General features: G+C 41.7%; 2 protein-coding genes across 7 annotated transcripts in view; both read left to right on the top strand.

Annotated features, from left to right (window-relative positions):
• LOC146992569 (uncharacterized) overlaps positions 1–23,437 on the top strand; it is a 251,635-nt gene that overhangs the window by 92,466 nt on the left and 135,732 nt on the right. The gene's annotated exons all lie outside the window — the stretch shown is intronic.
• The window catches only part of LOC146992571 (uncharacterized), a 29,628-nt gene that overhangs the window by 3,913 nt on the left and 2,278 nt on the right, over positions 1–23,437 (top strand). Inside the window, exons 2-8 of the mRNA XM_085788621.1 lie at positions 4,340–4,704; positions 10,142–10,240; positions 19,918–20,259; positions 20,369–20,434; positions 20,521–20,631; positions 21,597–21,639; positions 23,225–23,364. Of these exons, the coding sequence (XP_085644747.1) occupies positions 4,340–4,704; positions 10,142–10,240; positions 19,918–20,259; positions 20,369–20,434; positions 20,521–20,631; positions 21,597–21,639; positions 23,225–23,364 (1,166 nt within the window). The remainder of the gene's footprint in view (positions 1–4,339; positions 4,705–10,141; positions 10,241–19,917; positions 20,260–20,368; positions 20,435–20,520; positions 20,632–21,596; positions 21,640–23,224; positions 23,365–23,437) is intronic.

Raw genomic sequence — 23,437 nt, 5'->3', positions numbered from 1 at the left:
ACATTGATACACATTTTAAAATAAAATGTGTATCAATGTACCCAACTCTAGCTACCAAGCTGATTTCCATCGCCAGTCCCCCTAGCTAAAATAGAAGCAAACAGGTTTATGTTTGAGATTTGTTTTTGCTCCCCACTAGACCAGTTCTGAGTTCAGTTTAAAGGGATAGTTCACCCTAGAATGATATTTCGCTCATTATCTACTCACCCTCATGTGGACTAAGGGCTGGAAGAAGTTTCAGATTCCACCGTCCCTTCTCTGAGTTACAGGGGGTCTTGGCGTAGCAGTGCATTTCAATGCAACCGTTGTAAAGGGACACCAGAGCTCTTCGTAAAAAAACACACACCAAAAAACATCCAAATACCTCCATGCTGCTCGTATGTAATGTCCGTCTTGTGCTGAAGCCCCAAATTGCGTAATTGTCCCGAAAAAAATTAAATAAGTCTATATTTTAAGCTTGTTTGTAGCGGAAGCTTCTCAAAGCTCCTCTTCCTGGTCCGTCCAAATCTCGCGTGATTTGCAGTAACCGCACTGACGCCGGCGCAAATCACGCGAGACGGACATTACATACGAGCAGCATGGAGGTATTTGGATGTTTTTTTGTGTGTGTTTTTTTACGAAGAGCTCTGGTGTCCCTTTGCAACCGTTATATGGACATGCACTGCTACGCCGAGACCCCCTGTAACTCAGAGAAGCCACGGAGGACTCTGAAACTTCTTCCAGCCCTTAGTCCACATGAGGGTGAGTAGATAATGAGCGAAATATCATTCTAGGGTGAACTATCCCTTTAAGTTTCATACACTCCAGTCATTCTGGCCTTGTTGCCTTACAATGATAGGAACCTCAGTCAGTAGCTATTCAATGTTTTTATTTTATTTTATCTGAAACAAATGTTCCCTTCATGTTATTCTCAGAGTTCACCAGAATGCTTCATTTATGCGTTAAAATCACTATTTTTTTTCTGGGGGGGAATGCCCCCAGACCCCCCTACAGGGGTTTGGTGACTCACCTTTTTGACCACTTCAGAGCTTGCAGGCAGTGTGCATCTTCAGGTTTATGCATATGTAGAATCATTTATTGAAGAATCAAAGAAACAACACTTTTAGAACAAGGTTCCTTCATCAGGTTTAAAATACAAAAAAAGTTGTTGTTTTTTTATACTGACCAAAAAAAAAAAATGTTTTTTTCGGTCAAATATGGACCAAAAAAAAAAATGTTTTTTTTTTGGTCCATATTTGACCGTTGCGTCTGCACACGAGATACACACACATGTTTAAAATGACGTGTGTGTGGAAAACCGAGTGAATACGAGTATGGGCGACTGCAGTCGATGTCTGACCGGCCGGCGCGGAGAGAGGAGGAGAAGTAGCTCCCAGTGCGACGACAGGCCCGTTTATACTGACCAACCAAGCGCGCAGCTTCCGCCTGCAGTCCCTCCCAGAGCTACCAAAGTCGCCGCTTGATTGGTTACCTCGTTTTGCTCCAGACCACAGCCTTCCACTCGCGCCATTCATACACTGAACGAGACGGAGTTTCCCAAACAGAGCTGCAGTAACTGTAACTGTTACAGCAGAGAACATTGACATTTCGAGGCAGTTCTTGTCGCTTGTGTGGTCTCATCTCCACCGTCTCCTCCGGCATGGATGTAAAAACTTTCTCGGTGCTCGTGTGTTTGGTCTCTGTTTGTGCGGGTGAGTGACAAGTTTTATTAGTCAGGCAAATTGCATCACGTTCCTGATGTGTTTTTCTCCGCGTTAACATTTACATAATGTTTTGTGTCGGTGTTTGGATCTTTACTGTTACTCGAGTTTATAACTTTTGAAGGAGTTTGCCTGAGTTTCCTCTGGTTGTTGTCAGTTTGTCTGTAGCGATGGTCTGTGACCAAACGGGTTAAAATGCACCTGAGTGCGACGCCGTTTTCCCCCCCCTTCCCGTCCGTGGAGCTGTACCGTCTTGCACGGTTCCCTACACACGTTGCTGTGTCAGGCAGGTGTTTCCACGGAGCTCTGCCCCGTTTCAGAGGTGAAGGAAGATCTAGTGGAAAGACATGTAGAATGTGTTCAATTCAATGTCCATTACACACCGAATGAAACATCCCATGTCTTTATTTATTCAGTTTATTTTAATAGTAATAATTATGACTAACAATCAGTGAAGACCTCAAATTCAGTATCTCCAAAATTTAAATTTTAAAGCATTTTTAATATAGAAATGTTGGCCTTCTGAAAACTATGTCCATCTATAATCAATCAATCAATACTTGGTTGGGGTTGAACTACTGGAAATTGACTTTTCCATGATATTGTAATGTACTTATTTGTTAATGGTGAGCACCCCCCCCTCCCCACGCCAGACAATTCCTCTCTTTTTTGGTCCTGAGCCGTTTGCATCCCTGTGAGTGAGAAGATGCTTTTAACATTTGTCCAAACCTGTTGGTGTTGTTGTGCCACGAGTGTGCAGACGTTCATGAATATTAAATAACATGATCAGTTATAAAGTTTCTATGTTAACCTGCAGTGCTCTGTAGCCACCTCTGTCCTCTGCTGTTACATTGTCCTTAGAATGACGTTTTCATGGCTTTTCATCATTGATTCAGCTGCTGCTCTGATAAATCCTCACATGTGGTGTTTCCTCCTGCTAACACACTACAGACCAACAGAATAAAGCAGCCAGGGTTAGTTTAACAGTCTGTTAAAGTTGTGAAGCGCTGATTCTGTGGCTCTATGGCTGCTTTCATTAGGCTCAAACAGCGCCAGTATGCCACAGTTTATATCGATGATAGGTATTTGTGAGACAATAAAACATATTTTAACACATTTGGCGGTGATGAACGTTGGCTGTTCAGAATGTAGGCCAATCAAGGGTTTATGAAGCGATCATTGAATGATCCGATAATGACGATAGTGTTAAGTGAGAAAGATCATCAAATGTTGTTTTTTTGTTTGTTTTTTATCTCTGTTTATGTGTTTGATAGCCTCCTGTGTGTCCAGTAGCCTAATAGGCCTTTTGTTGTTGGGTAGATGGTGATTTATATCTGGCTTGTATTTAGGCAAATAAAGATATTTTGAATCGAGATTGTTTATTTGTTTCTGCCTCAAAATGACTTGATATCACTCAGCAGAGCAACATTTACAAGATTTGACCTCAACCAGAGCATTTTACCACTTGAAAAATGCATAAAGGGCCATTACAATGTAAAAATCAGGGTATTTCACCTTCCAGAAATTGATTTACGCCTCTGGTACTGCACAGAGATGAATACTTATGCTCAAAATGACAGTATTACTCTGCTGAGTGATATCAAGTCATTTTGAGCAAAAGTATTCATCTCTGTGCAGTACCAGAGGCTAGGGATGTGCACGGTTACGGTTACGAGTAGGCAGTCTGCTATCCGGTTATGAATTTATTATCTGGTTAACCTAGGTTTTAAAAAACGGCACGTTAGAGCAACAGTCTAGTGGATCAAACTACATCATCATGTCGTGGTTCGGCTTTTTGTAGTGTTAAACAGTTTCGGATCAAGCAACGTGATTTTCTGCTGTGTAAAAGCGTTTTTGGATCGAGCCTCGGACTTTCAAACCTTTTACAATAATCTGTGGTGGTTCCCTCGGAGACGACAGGTGTCATCAAGTCTGTTGAAAATCTACTGCTTTCAGTTTACAAACATTGTGAAACCTTCCCAGTTATTTCCTGAGACGATGCGAGGCAGAGAGGAGCGAAGGCACCAACATGTAGTGTGGACTAATAAATAAACACCGAAAATGATTTAAGAAAAAAAAGTTTTCTCCTCCGAGGCAGCCGCGGCATAAAGATGCATCTTAGGGTGTATTCACACCTGCAGTGTTAGTGCGCACTAAACAGGTGTGAATACACCTTTAAACTCCATCTCTACTCTTATTATCCACCTGATATTCAGTCTGACGACGCTGTGTCAGTGATGTGACTGTCTGACAGACAGAGAGCTTTTATGCCCTGGCTGCGCTCTGTCCATCAGACATGACTTCATTTTATTTTTTATTACAGTATTCAGCTACCCGGGTACGACAAGGTTAGAAAATTATTTGAAATGCCCATCCCTATTTGTTGCCTTCAGAAACCTTCAGTGTTATTCTGTCAGATGTGTTGAATCAGTGTAACCAAAAATGGTCACTTCGTTGACCTTCAATTTCTACATGAAAATGAAAAATTTTGAAAAATGTCAAAATTGTAATTTAGTCTTGTTATGTCCTAGAATAACAATCTGCGGTTGGAATTTTGAATTTCAAAGTATTTCAATGAGTGCCCTATAAAGGGTTAATCAGGATGTTTGAGTGTTATTCTGTCAGATGTGTTGAATCAGTGTAAACCTTTTGTCCCTGTCCTCAGGAGAGCATGATGTCAGCTGCAGCACCGAGCCGGTCCGGCCAGAGGAAGGTGGAGACTTCACACTCCAGTGTCGTCTGGATCCTCCCGTCAGCTTGGTGGACTTCACCCTGGTCGTGTCCAGACCTGACTTCAGGGACGAGGTCCATGTTTATCGGGACGGACGAGACCTGGCCGAGGCTCAGACGTCCTGGTACAGAGACCGGACGAGTCTGGTCCATGAAGACCTGCAGAGAGGAACCATCACTCTGAACATCTCCTCAGTGCAGCTCAGTGACAGAGGACAGTACAGACTGTTCATCCCAGACCTGGATGTTCATCATGTCATCAACATTACTGTTGGTGAGGATTCATTTAAATTAAATTCATTCACAATCACAGATGGTGAAGAAGTGAAACACATGTGATGTGAAGAATAGAATAGAATAAACTTTATTGTCCCTAACTGGGGACATTTGTTGTGGACTGGAGTGCATGGTAAAAGCTGCCTTCAGCCCTGTTCACACGGGATAAGTGAAGTCTGTATTTTAACTCTAATTTACTGACATTAAAGGGATAGTATCTTTTTTTTTATAGTGGGGTTGTATGATCTCCAAATAGCCCCTAAGTACTTTAATTGCAGTAGAAGACTCTCTGCACTCCTCCCGTTAGCAACGCCAGCCCATAATAGCCCTGCCCAGAGATTTACAACATACAGTGTTGTGAACAGACCCAAAGAAACGGCCTATTTTCACGGCCTAAAAGAGGTTTTACCTGGAAAAAAATACACAGTTCCATTGTTCACTATAATATAATTTTTTCCAGGAAAAACACAGTTTTTATTTGGACCTAACCAACTGCTGATCGGCGGGCGCTAACCCTGGGCGGAGGGATACGTGAGTTGGTTCGGTCCAAATAAAAACTGTGTTTTTCCTGCACTTTGAAGGGCTGGAAAAAATTATATTATAGTGAACAATGGAACTGTGTATTATTTTCCAGGTAAAACCTCTTTTAGGCCGTGAAAATAGGCCGTTTCTTTGGGTCTGTTCACAACACTGTATGTTGTAAATCTCTGGGCAGGGCTATTATGGGCTGGCGTTGCTAACGGGAGGAGTGCAGAGAGTCTTCCACTGCAATTAAAGTACTTAGGGGCTATTTGGAGATCATACAACCCCACTTTAAAAAAAATGATACTATCCCTTTAAGATCACAGACGTCCTCCGCAATTATTACAAATTACCGGAGGCTTTAGACAGTTAATATACATAAAATACATAAATGACAGTTTGAGACGTGGTACATGTACACACACACAGTAAAAGGTTAAAAAGGAAAACTAACAGAACATGGTTGTTGCACAGAAGCTGAAACAGTTTGTGTGTCATCCATGTGAAACAGCAGAAAAAGGCCGAGGCCTCGGGACGACGACCAGGACAGAAGCTCCCAGGACCAGAGAGACTCCAGACGCTGGTAAATGTCCTCCACTTGTTCTCCACTAAACTGTTGCAGAGAAACTCTTCTTCACCTCCACTCATCACCTTCTGCTTTTCCCTCAGAGCCTCAGAGGAAGCATCATGCTGCCATTGTTGGAGGTGTAGTTGGTGGTGCTGCTCTTTTTGTTCTCATCTTTGGAGTCCTGGTGAAGCTGGGGAAGATCAGTAAGTTCCAGTCATCAGGATATTAAACACTCTGAGGTTAAATGTTCTTCATATTCACAAGACAACAACACATGAGCTGCACAAACTCCCAGTACAACTGAAGGTGTTTCTGGGGAAACAATATACCGTAATTTCCGGACTATAATCCGCTACTTTTTTCTCACGCTTTGAACCCTGCGCCTTATACAACGATGCGGCTAATTTATAGATTTTTACTGGCCAACGGCCTCCGGGGGGCGCTCTAGCAGGAAGCACAAGTGAGACAGACATGTGGGGAAAGATTATGACCGAAGAAGACACTAGTTTTGAGTTTGGGTGCAGAGTTTTATTGTCTAACCAGGCATGTTACTGTCGTGTTGCTGCCATTCAGGCACAGTTTGAAAATAAAAGCAAGAGGAACTAAGCAGGATTTCTCCCGTGGCTATGCTACATGTTTACCTTAATTAAAAAGCTCCGGAGTAGTTGCGATAGTTAACTACATGACTTGTGACTTGTTACGAGTGAGAACGGAGGCTCTCTGTCTTCACCTGGCATCTCACGGCTGAAAACCAACCTTGTAACATCACTACAGCACCTGGTCGCTGCCCCGTGTCCCAGCTCTCTCTCTGCACACCGCAACACAAACGCGCTCCATAACAAGTAATGTTTTGTTCATGACGGTACTACACAAACACACCCGCCGTAACATCGTATGTTATGTAACGTTATCCACCGCTCCGTTTTGATTTTTCGCCGGCTTCGTTGTCAACAAATGCACATGGCTAAGAGCAGCGTAACTGAAACAGCTGAAAAGCGAGCGGACTTGCATCGTTCCACATCTTCCGTGTACTGTCTTTCTGTGTAAACATCTCATGTTACAACATGAAAAACCTGCGGCTTATATTGAAGTGCGCCTTATATATGTACAAAATCTATTTTCTTTTAAAATTTAGCTGGTGCGTCTTATATTCAGGTGCGCTTAGTCCGGAATTTACGGTAGTGAGGGACCAGGCCGGGGATTAGTACCAAATACAGTTCTTTTATTGGTATTTGCCCAAAATTCACAGTAATCCTGAGTACTGAGTACTGGGCCTTGGGGCGTCTTTAGTTTTTGGAGGGTTCAGTTCAATTCAATTCAATTTTATTTGATCTAAAAGGGACCATGTATACTGCCCTGCTAAGCCAGACCACAGTAACTACGCCAACAGTGAAACTGAGAAAAATGGCTTTAAAGTTTTTTGATTGGCCTTCCAAATGTGTTGTAGGTAGATTAGTGAAAATACACAGATTTGACAGGTTTTCATGAAGTAATATTCATGCAATTAAATATATGACCACAGATTTTACATTTGACCTGCTAACCTGCCGAAGCTAACGTTAGCTAGCTACTGGTAACTGGCTATCAGTGTGTAATAGAGCACAGTAACTACAGCTGGAGTACAGGGAGAAGAGGCAGAGTGCAGTAAATGTACTACAAGGAGAAGAGGCAGAGTGCAGTAAATGTACTACAAGGAGAAGAGGCAGAGTGCAGTAAATGTACTACAAGGAGAAGAGGCAGAGTGCAGTAAATGTACTACAAGGAGAAGAGGCAGAGTGCAGTAAATGTACTACAAGGAGAAGAGGCAGAGTGCTGTAACTGTACTACAAGGAGAAGAGGCAGAGTGCTGTAACTGTTGTAGCTCCTCCCGGTAGTAAAGCATGAGACCCGAGCTCGTTTAAAAACAGGGTTTATTCACAGTCACCGACCGACCCGTGAGAACTAAAGAAAGTGAAAGTAAACAAATAGTCTGGTAAATACATGTGTTAATTCAGAGCTTGCAGCTTAATAATATTACACATACACACCAATAAAAACACCTCGTAGGCTGCACACTACCAAAGGGGCTGAATCTAGTCTTTTCTTCTGTCTTCGTCTTCTTTGTTTACATTAATGTCCTAACTCTTTATCTTTACATCAACTTTACCGAGTGTGGAGACAACGAACCAACCGTGTTGTTTCTCCCTCGCCATGCTCTGTCAGGTGGTGTGTCGCTAAAGTGGTGCCGTGTAGAAACAAATACAAAACAATGCGCCCCCCTCAACTAAAGGGCAGGTAGGAACTAAAAAATAAATAAATGAGAATTAATTAAACTGACATGTAGGCAGTTACAACTGTAGTACAGGGAGAAGAGGTAGAGTGCAGTAACTGTAGCTGGAGTACAGTCCTTTCTGACAGCAGGGGGCGCTGTCCTGTCACTCTGGGCCTTTCTGAGGCTGTCCTTCAGCACACTGCGCTTTGGCTCAGTTTCAACAGTGATTTTGTAGTTGCTGCAATTGTTCATACCTCATAACCTCTAAAACTGAGCAACATTGACCACTGACCATTTTACACAAGATAAAACATTTAGTTACTGTGTAGTTACTGTGTAGTTACTGCGGTTCAAACATAAATGTTGCCATTTGATGCACTGTACCAGATTTTAGTTTTTAACAAATAGTTTTTATGAACAAAGTAACTTTATTTACCACACATACACAGCAAAAAGTAGAGACAACAGGTGTAGTTGTGTATGGTTTCACAGGAACCAGGTGTCGGTACCGTATCACTTTAGATGTGAAAGATACCGATACTGGACTGGAAACCATCGCTGAATAACTTACTGCAGGTTTTTAGAGGTTTACCACCGGCTGGTTGGATTCTTTTTAGCAGATAAAAGTTGGTCTCATTGATGAAATCTAACAACTATAGTTTGTTTGAATTGACGTTAAAAGTGAAGCAGCATGTGTGTTGGACTGAAGTCCTGTACAGAATCACCACATTTACATCAATAAATGAACCGATCAGTCTCCAATGTTATCAAGTTAAAGACACTTCACTACTATAAACTGTCTTTGTTTAGGGTCAGAGGTCAGGGCCGCATCAGAATCACTACCACATCTGGACATTTTTTGCATACACCGAGTCGGTAACCAAGGAAACGTCACTTCCGGTCAGAGCCGTGGGGGAAAACAAACCGATTCCCCCATAGACATACGTGTGAAAACGCAGCATTTTAAACCTTTGTCTAACTCTTGTCTGCTGTCATGTCTTAGTTTGAATCACTTGTATCTGCTGACAAAGAGCTAGAGATTAAAAAACTCATCACGATCCGGGTCCATTGTTGTCCGTACATTTTAAAATATTGGGTCTTTCACAGTCAGTCACATACCTATAGCCTACACCGAGTCGGTAACCAAGGAAACGTCACTTCCAGTCAGAGCCGTTACACGGTTGGGTATAAAGATATAAAAGTTCAGGTTGTGGTTTTTCAATTTATTTGCGGTGCAAATGGTACAAAACCACTCTTAGGCATCGTCTCCGAGTGTCTAGAGCCGCCGGCGGTTACCAAGGGAACGCCACCTAAACGTCAGACAAACAGTTCCTCCATAGACAGACGGATGTGACTGACTGTGAAAGACCAAATATTTTAAAATGTACGGACAACAATGGACCCAGATCGTGATGAGTTTTTTAATATGACAGCGGACAAGCGTTAGACAAAGGTTTAAAATGCTGCGTTTTCACACGTACGTCTATGGGGGAATCTGTTTGTTTTCCCCCACGGCTCTGACCGGAAGTGACGTTTCCTTGGTTACCGACTCGGTGTATGCAAAAAATTCCCGGATGTGGTAGTGATTCTGATGCGGCCCTGACCTCTGACCCTAAACAAAGACAGTTTATAGTAGTGAAGTGTCTTTAACTTGATAACATTGGAGACTGATCGGTTCATTTATTGATGTAAATGTGGTGATTCTGTACAGGACTTCAGTCCAACACACATGCTGCTTCACTTTTAACATAAATTCAAACAAACTATAGTTGTTAGATTTCATCAATGAGACCAACTTTTATCTGCTAAAAAGAATCCAACCAGCCGGTTATTTAGCGATGTGTACTTCAGATTTAGCTTTTGTTTGCATACTACTACTGCTACTACATTTTGGCCAAATCAGTACATACTAGTTGTATAGTATAGCATGTGGTTTAGAAGACAGCTAGTGAGCTTTGAACATTTCTCAAACACTCACTGTTTCATGTCTGACTGTGGTGTTTAGTCCAGAAGTGTATATAAGTAAAAAGTCTTCACCTCTGCTGGTTCTCAGTGAGTTGAGGTCTGAACCTGTGATCTTTGTTCTCTCATCAGGTTTCCAACGGTGCTACACACCTGCTGGAAACAACAGTCATGTGGACGTGGAGAAGAACTGCCTGAAGGACAAACACAACGGAGACGTCCACAACACCAGCAACAACACCACCACAGTCTAGATCTCTCTCATCCTGAAGCTGTCACTGCTCTCAGCTCTTCCTCTTGGATGTTTTTAATGTGACAAATGAATCATCAGGTTTTTACAACGATAACCTTTCAATCATGACTGTGAAAATCACAGGACACGTTAACGTAAGGGATAATGCCCGACGAGGTGTCCATTATCAGAAATGAATGATAATCGGACACCTCGAAGGGCATTATCCCGTTTATACCATGGTCACTTACGAGATAAATACATATTAAATCGATTACTTATGATTTAATGTTGTTTTTACCGTTAAAATCACACGTCTTTCACAATAAGCGGCTGAGCGGACTATTTAATAACTCTCGTCGGCGATAAAAGAAAAAAAAAGAGGGACCCGCTGTGACCGCAGCGTGTTGCCATGGTGACTGATAGTTGATCAGTGAAGGGAGGTGAGGTGACGGCTTAAATGTTACGTGACACAAAGTATTATTTCAGACGGCCAGTGCACTTCTTACCGCTTGTGTGTTTACAGACTCCAGTGCCGTGATGTGCTGGAAAAAAAAAAAAAAGTTGTTTTGGTCCGAGTGTCCGTTACCGTGGTTACCAACAAGCGTTTGAGCCAGCGCAGTAATATTTAGAACGTAATCAGGCTATTTTTACCGGAAAACATCTTTATGGGTGTCCATTATCACTTTTTATTAATGGACACCCCGGCCCGCAGCCAATCAGAATCGAGGATTCACCCAGACCATAGTATAATGAATATTAAAGCAGAAGTAAGCGATCCGGTGGTTTTGGCTAATGCTGCGTTCGAGGCAGGCTTTTGAAATCGTAAATTACAGCTTCAAGTCACAACTTACGACTTTGTAGCGTTCCAGGCAACCCACTCGTGTTTTTCCGACCTGTTTTACCTGTGAAAGTCACTATAACGGCCACTCGTAACTTCTGACCCGTGAAGTCGTACCAGATCGAACTGGTACCACTTCACTGTCGGAAAAACACGAGTTACGAGTTTCCTTGAACGCACCATAACAGTCCTCGTCCCTACGTCACCACATTCAGGCGCATCCCTTGGCTGCACACACAGAGAGGACTGCCCCTTTATGCCGTTCTCTCTCCTCATTGGATAAAGGTTGTAGGATACAAGGAAAGTTTTCTCCTGGGCTCAGAGCAGAGCAGAGTGACTGACAGACCCGTGTTTCAGACCAAACACTCTATAGAAGTGATTGCTGTCGGAAGATACAACTATTTAAGACTTAGATTAACACAAACATTCACCTGACTTCTGCTTTAATGAACTGACCCTGTCACCAAACGTCTACATATACTGTATGTGGGAATTTGTAGTAAAGACATAGAAAATATTTCTGATCAACTGATGTAAGCGTGCTCGTATGTGATTGGCTGAGAGATCTGGGAACATCTGGAGGATCACACTCCAACAATAAAGAAAAGAAACCGCCCAGCAGCAGTTAGACAGGTTAGCTAGCGTTAGCCCCTACAACCCCAACGCTCCAGCTTTAACTAGAAGCAACACGACTGAAGCCAAGTTAAAGGGAAACAACAAAGTCTAGTCGTTTTTCCTCTGTTTTGCAACGAAGCCGGTGAAAAATAAAAAACATGAGGCAGTGGATGACGTTAGATAAAATATATACGATGTTACGACGTGTGTATTTGTGTAGTTTTCATAAACGATTGTCGATTGTTAAGTCAAAAGTCATGTAGTTAACGATCACAATTAGTCTGGAGCTTTTTAATGAAGGTAAAAATGTAGCAGAGCCACCAGAATAATCCTGTATAGTTTCTCTTTAAACTAACCCCGACTTCTCTCATGTGTAAAAAACAGATAAATGATTAATATATGACAAAAACAATGAATCAATCAAATGTATAGTGATTTAGTGTTGTCATTTTGTGTGTTTTTTTATCGTGCCTTGCTTAAAGCTGTGAACTCAGACTTGACGCATCATGAGATAAAAGAAGAGTTTTGTTCACACTTGAAGTTGAGTGACTCAACAGCATCTCAACTTAAACTCAGGAGTTTTCCATCTATGTTCATCTGACTTCACTCTTTCTCAGCTTTATTGTCTATGTTCTGTTGTTTCTGTGCAATATTATTTAAGTTTTTCCCATATTGCTGTAACTTAATTTATTTAATGTGCTGTAGAAAGCTAAAACAGCTAGCTTTCCTCTTTAAGCTTTCATCAAATAAGACCAAAAGTTTTATTTCCTGTTGTTGAACGGTTTGTTTTGTTCTTATGTCCAAATATAATATAAAAATACCACTTCCTGTTTCTGAAGTGTCTATGTATTTTCCTGAAACCAACATTATACAGTTTTTCTCAGTCGCTTTGGTGCTTTTCTCACATCACTCTTAACATTTGCACAACAGTTAGTGCATTTCTCAGAACAATTATCACAAACTGCAAAACCTAGTGGATGACCTGCAAAAGCGCGTCACTTGCTCAAAATGGATTGTCCATCCCTCAAAAGCAAGTACTCATGTCAATGAAACTGTCAGTGTGGTCAAAATGAGAAGTCCTGACACCATCGTTTATGAACAAGATAGAAAGTCAAATGGCTTTGTCATGTTTTCATTAGGACACTTTATTCTCTAAGTGTTTTCCAATGCAAAAAGTCATGATACCTGAAAATGCTCCAGACAGCACTATACACTACTAGTACAGCCATGTGAAAACTACAGTAAAGTTACACATTACTGTATTTAGTGGAGATACTGAATACGTATGTTTCACATTTCTACTGCATACAGTAATGCTCTTTGCAATTCTGATTTGTTCACAGCGTTGTGCAAAGGAAAAATACACTACAGTCATCTACAACAAACATAAGAAACACTCTTTGGGTACAACTTTACGTAAACAATGTTGCAGTACATATAGTAACTGAACCTACAGAGTACTGTAAATCATTCCTGCACATCCAGACGTTCCAGTCACATTTTCATCTACATCACTCTGTCAACTGTAGCGATATTCAATATTCAATATTCCCAAAGATACAGTAATGTCATCCTTACATTGTATCTCTTTCAACCTTATGCCATTGTTTGTAATGGGCTCAGTCTCTTCCAGCTCTGTGAGGTTGTCTTGTAATCCTATGTGATGCAGAGTAAAAGTACAGTAATGTACAGTACATGTACTGCATCAACCATTATTACTGTAGTGTACAATACTGTAAAAGTGCTTCCTACTTGTAAAATGCTGTAGTACAGCACCGTACTGTAAAGATGTGGTTGCTGTAATACATTACAATACAGTAAATCTGTTCTCTAGTGAAGCTGTAAGTCTAAATGTAAATTAAAAAAGTTCTCATCCCACTGTATCTTACAGTAATGCCTGACACAATGACAGCAGTGCAGATTGTTTAGTGCTGAATTACTGTCCAATACCATACATACCTGTTCTTCCTTACTCTAAATGTTTGAATAATTGAATTCACAGCTTCTCCCAACATTTAAAATTAGTTTGAAAACTAGTTCAACAATTTTGTATGTAATGACTCAAGCAATGAAATGAGGACTATTAGTTTTATAGGGAAAGACTATTCAGCGTTCAAAAGTATAGTTCATTTTGACTGACATGACATAAACAAACGATAATGTTGTAAAACAGCAGAGAATTGTATGAGAGCAACTGATACATGTCCAAAAGCATTTGGAATTTGTTCAGAGGAAGGAGAAACTGCTGCTATGATGTGGACAAATGACTACATGTTGTGGAGGTTGAACTAATAGTTATGAGAACTTTCATTCTGATCTGAGAACAGCACCAAAGCGACTGAGAAAAACTGTAATATAAAATCAGCTCCTGTTGCCTTTGACTCATCTGTTCTTGGAGACGATGCACATGAAAACAACTCCTCATGTGTTTGTACTAACAGAGGAACTGAAAGTCAGATAAAGTTATCGTGTCGTGTCTGGTGTTAATTTCCCGTCAGTTTCCTCCCTTACACTTTTATTTAGTGGTTTATTTCTACAGTGGAATCACAAAGATTCACAGTAAATAAAGAAAATCAAAGCAAACTACTATGATAAGATGAAGGCATGCGTCTTTAAAAGAGACAAAGTTGATCTCATGTTTTGTCAGGTCCAAGGTTGGAGAAAAATCTGTTGATGTTTCTGTGTCAGACTTTTGTTTTGCTCTCATGTGATATTTACGTATTTTCATGTAGTTCCACAGTTAAAAAGTTGTTCTCACACTGATAAACCAGCAAGGAAAATAAAACAAGAGAATATTTGTAGCAACAGAACTTTATTTTCCATACGCACACAGGTTTGACACGACTCATTGTTCACAAACAGAAGTCAAGCATCAGTGTCACAGAACTTGAAGCAGTTAAATAATTACTTCCTTAATATTTACACCTGGACAGAGCTCATGTCACAATGTCTCATGGGAAAAAAACACCTGTAAATGATCCAGTCAAGACATCATTAAATTAAAAAGCAATAGACCTTATTATGAAAAAAAAGCCTAATACTAGTTTTTATATTGTGCCTTCCTTGAACTCTGAACTCAAACTTGACTCGTGAGAGAAAAGAAAAGTTTTATTGTTCACACTTGATGGACTACTTGAAGCTGAGTGACTCTCAGTCTTCTGTTAACAGCATCTCAACTGGAACTCAGAGTTTTCTATCAATGTTGATCTGATCTCTGGACCAAAGTGTTCAACTCTCAGCCAACAGTATAGGACACATTCAGGTCCTGTTGTTATTGTTGTTGCTTTTCTTGCATTTACACTGTTTGTTTTAATTTATTTTTTATTTTTACTTGTACAGTATTTCATGTTTGTTCACCTGTTTCTTGCTTCGCCATTTGCTGCTGTGCCCAGTCCTGCACATGTTATACACAGTTGCTATAAATGTCTATGAACATATGAACTAAACAAAATGAACAAAATATGAGTACAAATCTAAATCTAACTGTGTGCGTCTCGCCTTGTTTAGAAGAACAAGTTCAACGGTCTGAGGAACTGAAGGTCAGATCTAAGTCATTGGGTCACAGATTAGAAGTTGGAAGCTTTTGTTCATTTCCTCCCTGATATAAATACTTTCAGTGGCGTGCACAGGGGGGGGGCAGGGGGGGCGGTCGCCCCCCCTCGTGGCCCAATTGTTGAAAAACGCGTGCTAAAGTGCCCCCTGGGAGCCAAAACGCGCGTTAAAGTGCCATCTTGGAAGCCAAAACACGTGCTAAAGTGTCCTCATGGGGGCCAAAACGTGTGCTAAAGTGCCCTCTAGGAGCCAAAACGTGTGCTAAAGTGCCCTCTAGGAGCCACAACGTGTGCTAAAGTGCCCTCTAGGAGCTGAAACGCGTGCTTAAGTGCCCTCTTGGGAGCCAAAACGTGTGCTTAAGTGCCCTCTAGGAGCTGAAACGCGTGCTTAAGTGCCCTCTTGGGAGCCAAAACGCGTGCTTAAGTGCCCTCTAGGAGCCAAAACGTGTGCTAAAGTGCCCTCATGGTAGCCAAAACGTGTACTAAAGTGCCCTCTAGGAGCCAAAACACATGTTAAAGTGCCCTCTTGGAAGCCAAAACACATGTTAAAGTGCCCTCTTGGGAGCCAAAACACATATTAAAGTGCCCTCTTGGGAGCCAAAACACGTGTTAAAACGTCAACGTTTTTTAGTCTTAAGGCATTCATATTATAAAACAGGCCAAATCAACGTTAAAAAAGGCCAAATTTTCCAAACACACCATGTCGCTACAGTCTCACTCTTGTCATTTTCTGAAACTTGGCAGCCCTGAAAGTGCCCTCTAGGAGCCAAAACGTGTGCTAAAGTGGCCTCTTGGGAGCTAAAACACATGTTAAAGTGCCCCCTTGGAAGCCAAAATGCATGCTAAAGTGCTCTCTAGGAGCCAAAACGTGTGCTAAAGTGCCCTCTTGGGGGCCAAAACACGTGTTAAAACAGGCCAAATCGACGTTTTTTTAGTCTTAAGGTATCGATATTAAAACAGGCCAAATCGATGTTAAAAAAGGCCAAAATTTTTTCGCCGCCGACCTGTGGTCGCCGGCCAAACGCACCTTGTTGCTACAGTCTCACTCTTGTCATTTTCTGAAACTTGGCAGCCCTGAAAGTGCCCTCAAGGAGCCACATCTAGGAGCCAAAACATGTGCTAAAGTGGCCTCTTGGGAGCTAAAACACGTGTTAAAGTGCCCTCAGGGAAGCCAAGACGCGTGCTAAAGTGCCCTCTTCAGTGGCGAGGATGCGCTATTATGTGCCCTTTTTTTCCTTTTCGCCCCTGCCCTTCAAAAAGTCTGTGCACGCCACTGAATACTTTCATTTAGTGGTATGATGACATGTATTTTAAAAAGAGACACAGTTTATCTGGTGTGAGAGAGAAGTCTGTTTATGTTTTTGTGTCACACCTTTGTTTCCCTCATGTTCATGTCTTTTGTACAGTTTATTATACTGTAGTTCCACATTAAACAAAGCTGCTGATGTTTAACATCTGTCGGTCTCTTTGTTTGTCTATAACTCCAAGTTGTCACTGCTTCTAAAAAAAACAACTTCCGGATTTGTCGGATCAGGGGATGTTGCACAAACACGAGATGTGACCAAGGTTTTCAGTGTAGCACGCGGCGCACTGAGTCAACCCACACAGACGGTATAAAGTGGGTGGGACCGCTGCGCTGCGCGGGGAGGTTGGGTTGGGTTGGGGTCAGTCGGTCCTGAGCTGTGAAGGAAGATGCTGCTGCTTTCCACCATCTACACTCTTTTATCAGCCGCTGCTCTTGTTTCCGGTGAGTAGCCTGTGTTTTCTGTTTTCCACCTCATTGAGCTCTGAAGTCAAAGACAAGTGGACTTGTAGTCTGGACAGAAAGAGCCGTGCTCCTCCACACATGGCGAGTCAGGTCAGGTTGCGTCAGTGAGCGCGTTACTGTACTACAATAAAAACATTATCGTTTACATGCTTCACCGTGCTTCTGTTAGTAGCGTATCAGGATTCCTTCCTCAAAACTCCAGGTCTTCTGTTGTTTTATAAATGGTGGCGGAATTAAGGGAAAAGGCGAGTGGGAGAGAGTTGTTTTGAAGGAGTTGTGTGATGCTGAACGACGCGACAAGTGTAGCGGCGATTGGTTTGTAAAGGTGTGTGAAGAGAAGAGGTGGTGAGGGTGGAGATCAGAGCCTCTGAGCTCACTAGCGCAGGCTGCACATCTTATGTGTAGTGTTGCGCAATCCCACTTGTGGCAGCCTTCCTCGCCCGCACCGCGCAGCGCAGCGCTCTGTGACTCTGGTTCCTGGTAGAAACCGACCATACCGAAAAGTTGAAACTCTCCCAGTTGAGCGCCGAAGGTTTTGTGATCCCACTCCCTCCTCCTCGTCTCTTTCTCAGAAAAACTAATGGCAGGATTTTCTTCCGCTTATTTGTCAGATACACAGGGCACCGATAAGACATGATGGGGGAAAGAAACTTTCAGTTTCAGTGAGTCACCAAGCAACACACAGGGTGCTGGTGCGCCCTTGCGCTCCACTATCCTATTATATGTGAAAAGGGCTCTCAATACTCAATCCACTATGTTTATGTGTTAGAATAAAATTAAACGAATAAAGCTGCATATCCACTACGGATTATTTAGTCCTTGGGCCAGACCAGTGATACCGGTAGTATCACTTGAGTGGGCAAAACCTTACCTATACTAAATTGTTTTTACGGTCAATATAAGTAAATTAAAATATGATAGCCTTTTCATAGGAGCAGCTTTTTATATATTTTTTTCGCATTTTGTTGTTTTCTCATATAGGCAGATTGTCATTCATTCCAAAAAGAACACAGACGGCCAATAACACATTAAAAGTCATTTAACACTCTTTTTGGGCATCACATATCATAGTTTTTTCATGGTCCTTTGAGCCGGAGCCAACACCCATGCTGGAAAATGGACCCATGACCCGTTCAGCAACATGATGGGAGAGAGCAAGGAGAAAGGCCACAGTGGGAGAGAATGCCTCCAAGATATCTACAGACTTTACTTTATGGCAGCAGGCCTCCCCAACAACCACAGGCCAGAGCAGCACCTGTATCACAGCCTCCTGAACCTGTCCTACTGAGGCTGGAAGTGGCACAACTAAGTTTGTCTTTACACTGCACGGTTCAAGTGGCCCAGTTCTGATTTTTTCAAGTGGCTCAGATCGGATCTGTAACATGAATGTGTAAACGGGTCAAATGCGCATGGAATTGGATATTGTCAGATCAGATTCAGGCTCCGTTATATGCGGAAATAACTACAGATGCGTCTGCAGTCTAAACAGACAGATCAGTAACACACGTGCCCACACGTTTCCCTGAACCTCTGTAGCCTGTGATTGACACGTGGGACTGACCTGGACTACCTTGGCCAGTTGTCACAGGAATTATAGTGTTTCATTTTCATGGTGTCAGAGCGTCTCTTTTTGTCCAGTCTATGCGGACTGATACGAGGGCAAGCGAGGGAGTGTGAAAAAAGAGAGCGCGCGAGACAAACACCAGGTTTCGTTTGAGAAAGGCCCAAAGTTGTTAAAGTGTGACTATCTAACGAGGACAGAACCTTTGATACCTGTGCCATCTTAGATGATGGATCGGAGTGCACAATGTTGTTACCTACAGCAGAATATCTGGACTTGGAGGGAGAGCCTGAGCAACTTGAGCTTCGTACAGTGAGGCAACAGACCAAGAAACTTGAAGGAAGAACCTTAGATTATCCACTGCCTCAAGCCCTGAGAAAAAATACTTAATTGACAGGGCCTTCACATTGAAGACCAGGGCCGTAGCCAGGGTTTTGAAATGGGTGAGGTCCGGAGGGGGTGGTGGGGGGTATGTGAAGACCTTTTGTTCACATTTTGTTGATCTGCGTTCATCATTGTTCAGTTACCAAAATAAAGGACTGAACTGATGTCTGGGTTCAGTGTTTTAATGTGCACACCACATGGTTGTTCTATCTATCTATCTATCTATCTATCTATCTATCTATCTATCTATCTATCTATCTATCTATCTATCTATCTATCTATCTATCTATCTATCTATCTATCTATCTATCTATCTATCTATCTATCTATCTAATTTGCCTCGCCTCTACACCAATAGTTGAATAAGGTATTAGGAAGAAATATAATTTGTCAAAAAGTATCCTTAATTAGAAAATACATTGCAATGATTTAGACCTGACCATCGGCTAATTGAAGCTTATTTACACCTATATTAGATAAATTACTTGAAACACTACTGAAGGGTTTATTACAAGTCTCTATGGCTGGCCAATAGTTCAAACACACCCAAAGGAGAGGATATGATGAAAGAAAGATGAGTTCCAGGGAAGGCACTTTTTTCATTTTTGAACAGCAACAGTCTATTACTTTAAGAGGTGATAAATACTATAAAGCTGCCAGTCAGCAAGGTCTATCATATCAAAACTTAATCTAGGGGTGTATAGGCATTAAAAAAATCACAACTAGAATTTGCCCTCCCAGGTGATACCGATATGTGAAATTTTGGGTCTTGGCCCAAGGACTAATTGGGCTGTTTTCACTGTATCTTAAATATATAAGGTCAAAAGTGCACAACATTTTTATAATAAGCTGCATCTTACAATTAATTTTCATGTATTTAATACATAATACATCCCGGAGACACATTCAGCAGATGGACTCTTAAATGTCTGAGTGTTGTTTGTCCCCGTCCTCAGGAGAGCATCATGTCACCTGCACCACCGAGCCAATCCAGGCAGAGGAAGATGATGACGTCACACTCAGGTTTTTTCTGGATCCTCCGGTCAACTTGACGGATCACAACTTTGATATCTCTAGAGCCGACATCGACAATGTCCACGTCCACATCTACCGAGACGGGAAAGACCTCGTTGACCCTCAGACGTCCTGGTACAGAGACAGGACGAGTCTGGTCCATGAAGACCTGCAGAGAGGAACCATCACTCTGAACATCTCCTCAGTGCAGCTCAGTGACACTGGACAGTACCGACTGTTCATCCCAGACCTGGATGCTGTTTGTGACGCTGACCTTCATGTTGGTGAGGATTCATTTAAATTCATAATAAAAATCAGAGATGGTGAAGAAATGAAACACATGATGATGATGTGAAGAAGCTGAAACAGTTTGTGTGTCATCATGTGAAACAGCAGAAAAAGATCAACACCAGACGACCAGGACAGAAGCTCCCAGGACCAGAGAGACTCCAGACGCTGGTAAATGTCCTCCACTTGTTCTCCACTAAACTGTTGCAGAGAAACTCTTCTTCACCTCCACTCATCACCTTCTGCTTTTCCCTCAGAGCCTCAGAGGAAGCATCATGCTGCCATTGTTGGAGGTGTAGTTGGAGGTGTTGGTGGTGCTGCTGCTCTTCTTGTCATCGTTGGAGTGCTGATTAAACGTGGGAAGATCGGTAAGTTCCAGTCATCAGGATATTAAACACTCTGAGGTTAAATGTTCTTCATATTCACAAGACAACAACACATGAGCTGCACAAACTCCCAGTACAACACTAAGCGTTTCTGTTGTCTCTCTGCACCGTCTGAAGCCGCTTTAAACAGAGAACCCTCATTATGTCAAATTTCTTTGAACCATAACTGTAAACATTCAAAATGTAGACATTTTGAGTGTTTTTTTTAATAAACCATTTAATCAACACATAAAAATACAGAAAACAGGTACTGTTGTGTATGGTTAGTGTATCGCTTTAGATGTGAAAGATACCCAACCCTAAACCAAACACAATAAAGCGAGGGACCAGTCTGAGGACACCTTAGGTAGAAAACGATCACTAAATAACTTACTGTACAGCAGGTTTTTAGAGTTTTACCACCGGCTGGTTAAATTATTTTTAGGAGATAAATGTTGGTCTCATTGATGAAATCTAACAGTTGTGGTTTGATTTTGTTTGATCAAATAATGAATTTGTTTGAATGAAATGTGAAGCTTCAGTTGTGTATTGGACAGAAGTTACAACATGTTACGGTTGGGTAAAGACACTTCACTACTATAAACTGTTTGGTCAGAGGTCAGAATCACTACGACATCTGGGAATTTTTTGCATACTTCAGATTTCGCTTTTATTTGCATACTGCTACTGCATACTACATTTTGGCCAAATCAGTACTAGTAGTATAGTATGCTGTTTTTAGAAGACAGCTAGTGAGTTTTGAACATTTCTCAAACATCTTGTGAGTTAAAGTTAATTTAAACCACAGTCACAGAGCTGAAGATGATGTAAACACTCTGGTTCATGTCCGTCTGTGGTGTTGGTATTATTATTATTATTATTATTATTATTACATTAAGTAAAACGTCTTCTCAGTGTGTTGAGGTCTGAACCTGTGATCACTGTTCTCTCATCAGGTTTATAACCAGGCTACACATCTGGCAGAAACACCAGTCACAGCCTGGAGCTCCAGTCAGAGGAGGAGGACAAACACATTGGAGCCGTCCACCACAACAACAACAACCAGTCTAGATCCTCATCCTGAAGCTGTCACTGCTTCTTTTGAACGTTTTAAATGAATCATCAGGTTCTTTTTAAACGAATAACCTTTGAATCATGAATGTGACGATCACAAGACGTGTGTTATTGAATATTTTAATGAACTGGACCTATCGCCAAACGTCTCCTTATACGGGTTAAACACACGTACTTGAGTTTTTAGTGAAGTTATATTAGATATTTATGATCAACTGATTGTATATGATTGGCTGAGACATTCACCACGCTATGAGATAATAACACAACGTTACCACACAGAGTTTTTCATCAAGCAGTCTCTGTATTTCCCTCTAAAACAACTCTGTGTGGTAACGTTGTGTTATTATCTCATAGCGTGGTGAATGTGCAGCTCACAACTTGTCCACCAGAGCGTTGTGGAGTTGTTGGATTGTGTATTTGATGAGTTTGATGAGGGAAACCAAGAAATCCCATAATGAGCCTCCGTAGCGTAGCTCTGAGCAGCTCACGGCTCTGCTCCGCCGTTCTAAAAACAGCTTGCACCGACAATTAAAGGTAATGAACCTACTGCTATGACTATAGGGATTATGGCAATGGGCCAATTTGCCAAAATGTTGAACTATCCCTTTAAAATAACCCCAACTTCTGTGTGTTTGTCAGCAGGAGTATAAAAAACCACGTCTTCATATAAAGTGTTAGTGCAGAGTCTTTTGCTGTTTTTTTTTCATTGTGCCTTGCTTAAACTCTGAACTCAGAGAGAGCATGAGAGAAAAGAAGAGTTGTATTGTTCACACTGGATGAACTACTTGAAGCTGAGTGACTCAGAAACTTGGCTCAACAGTGAGTGAGAGAGATATGTTCTGTAACTTAATTTATTTCATGTGCTGTAGTTTAAACATTCTTTTTTATGCTTTGACCAGATACTGTACGATTAAAGGTTTTCCTCTTTTCTGTTATTGAACTGTTTTTGTTTTGTGACCACTTCCTTTACTGATGTTATATGAGTGACTAAGCGGCTCTCACTGTCAGAGGGACGGGGAAAGTAAGATATGAGTCATCGTGTCAAAGATTGGAAGTCTTTCTTAAAGGAAATCAAAGCTGAATATGATAATAAAAAGATGATGAAATGTTGTTTTTTTGTTTTGTTTTTAAAGTCAAAGTAAGTTTATCTGGTATTTTACATCTGGTTATATGGTGTTGGAGAAAAGTCTGTTTATGTTTCTGTATCAGACCTTTGTTCCCCCAACATGTTTAGGATAAATCATACTTATTTCCACCGCTGCTGCTGATGAATCAGTATATGGATAATGATTATTAATATGTCGTATAATACACAAGAGGGAATAGTTGTAACAGTAGGCTACGTGCGCCAGATTCAGCTACTTTCGTTTTTTGACGCAACTTAAGTTTACTCTAGGTCAAGCGATCTTTCACCTGATTGGTCGAGCTGAAGTGAGCTGACAGCGCAGAAACCTGGAGATCCCCACGACCACTGACGAGAGGAGTCGAAAGGAGGAATATGAGTGTGAAGTCGGTGAAGGAAGATCCTCTCCTTTGTTCCTTTGTCCTCGTCGCCTCTCTGGGTGAACCGCAGCGGGACCGACGGTTCAGATCTAATGGACCTGGACCTGGTTCTGTTGACTCTGGTGCTGGTCATGACGTTACAGTCCGCAGCAGCAGGTGAGTGAGGATCAATCAGCTGATTCACAACGACACGGTCACAGACAGACTCACTCCCACGTGTTGTGTTAGA

Source organism: Trachurus japonicus, chromosome 1 (genome assembly GCF_045865225.1).
Source record: "Trachurus japonicus isolate A0001 chromosome 1, Traja_1.0".
Classification (NCBI taxonomy): Eukaryota; Metazoa; Chordata; class Actinopteri; order Carangiformes; family Carangidae; genus Trachurus; species Trachurus japonicus.
This window is presented reverse-complemented; position numbering and strand designations above follow the sequence as displayed.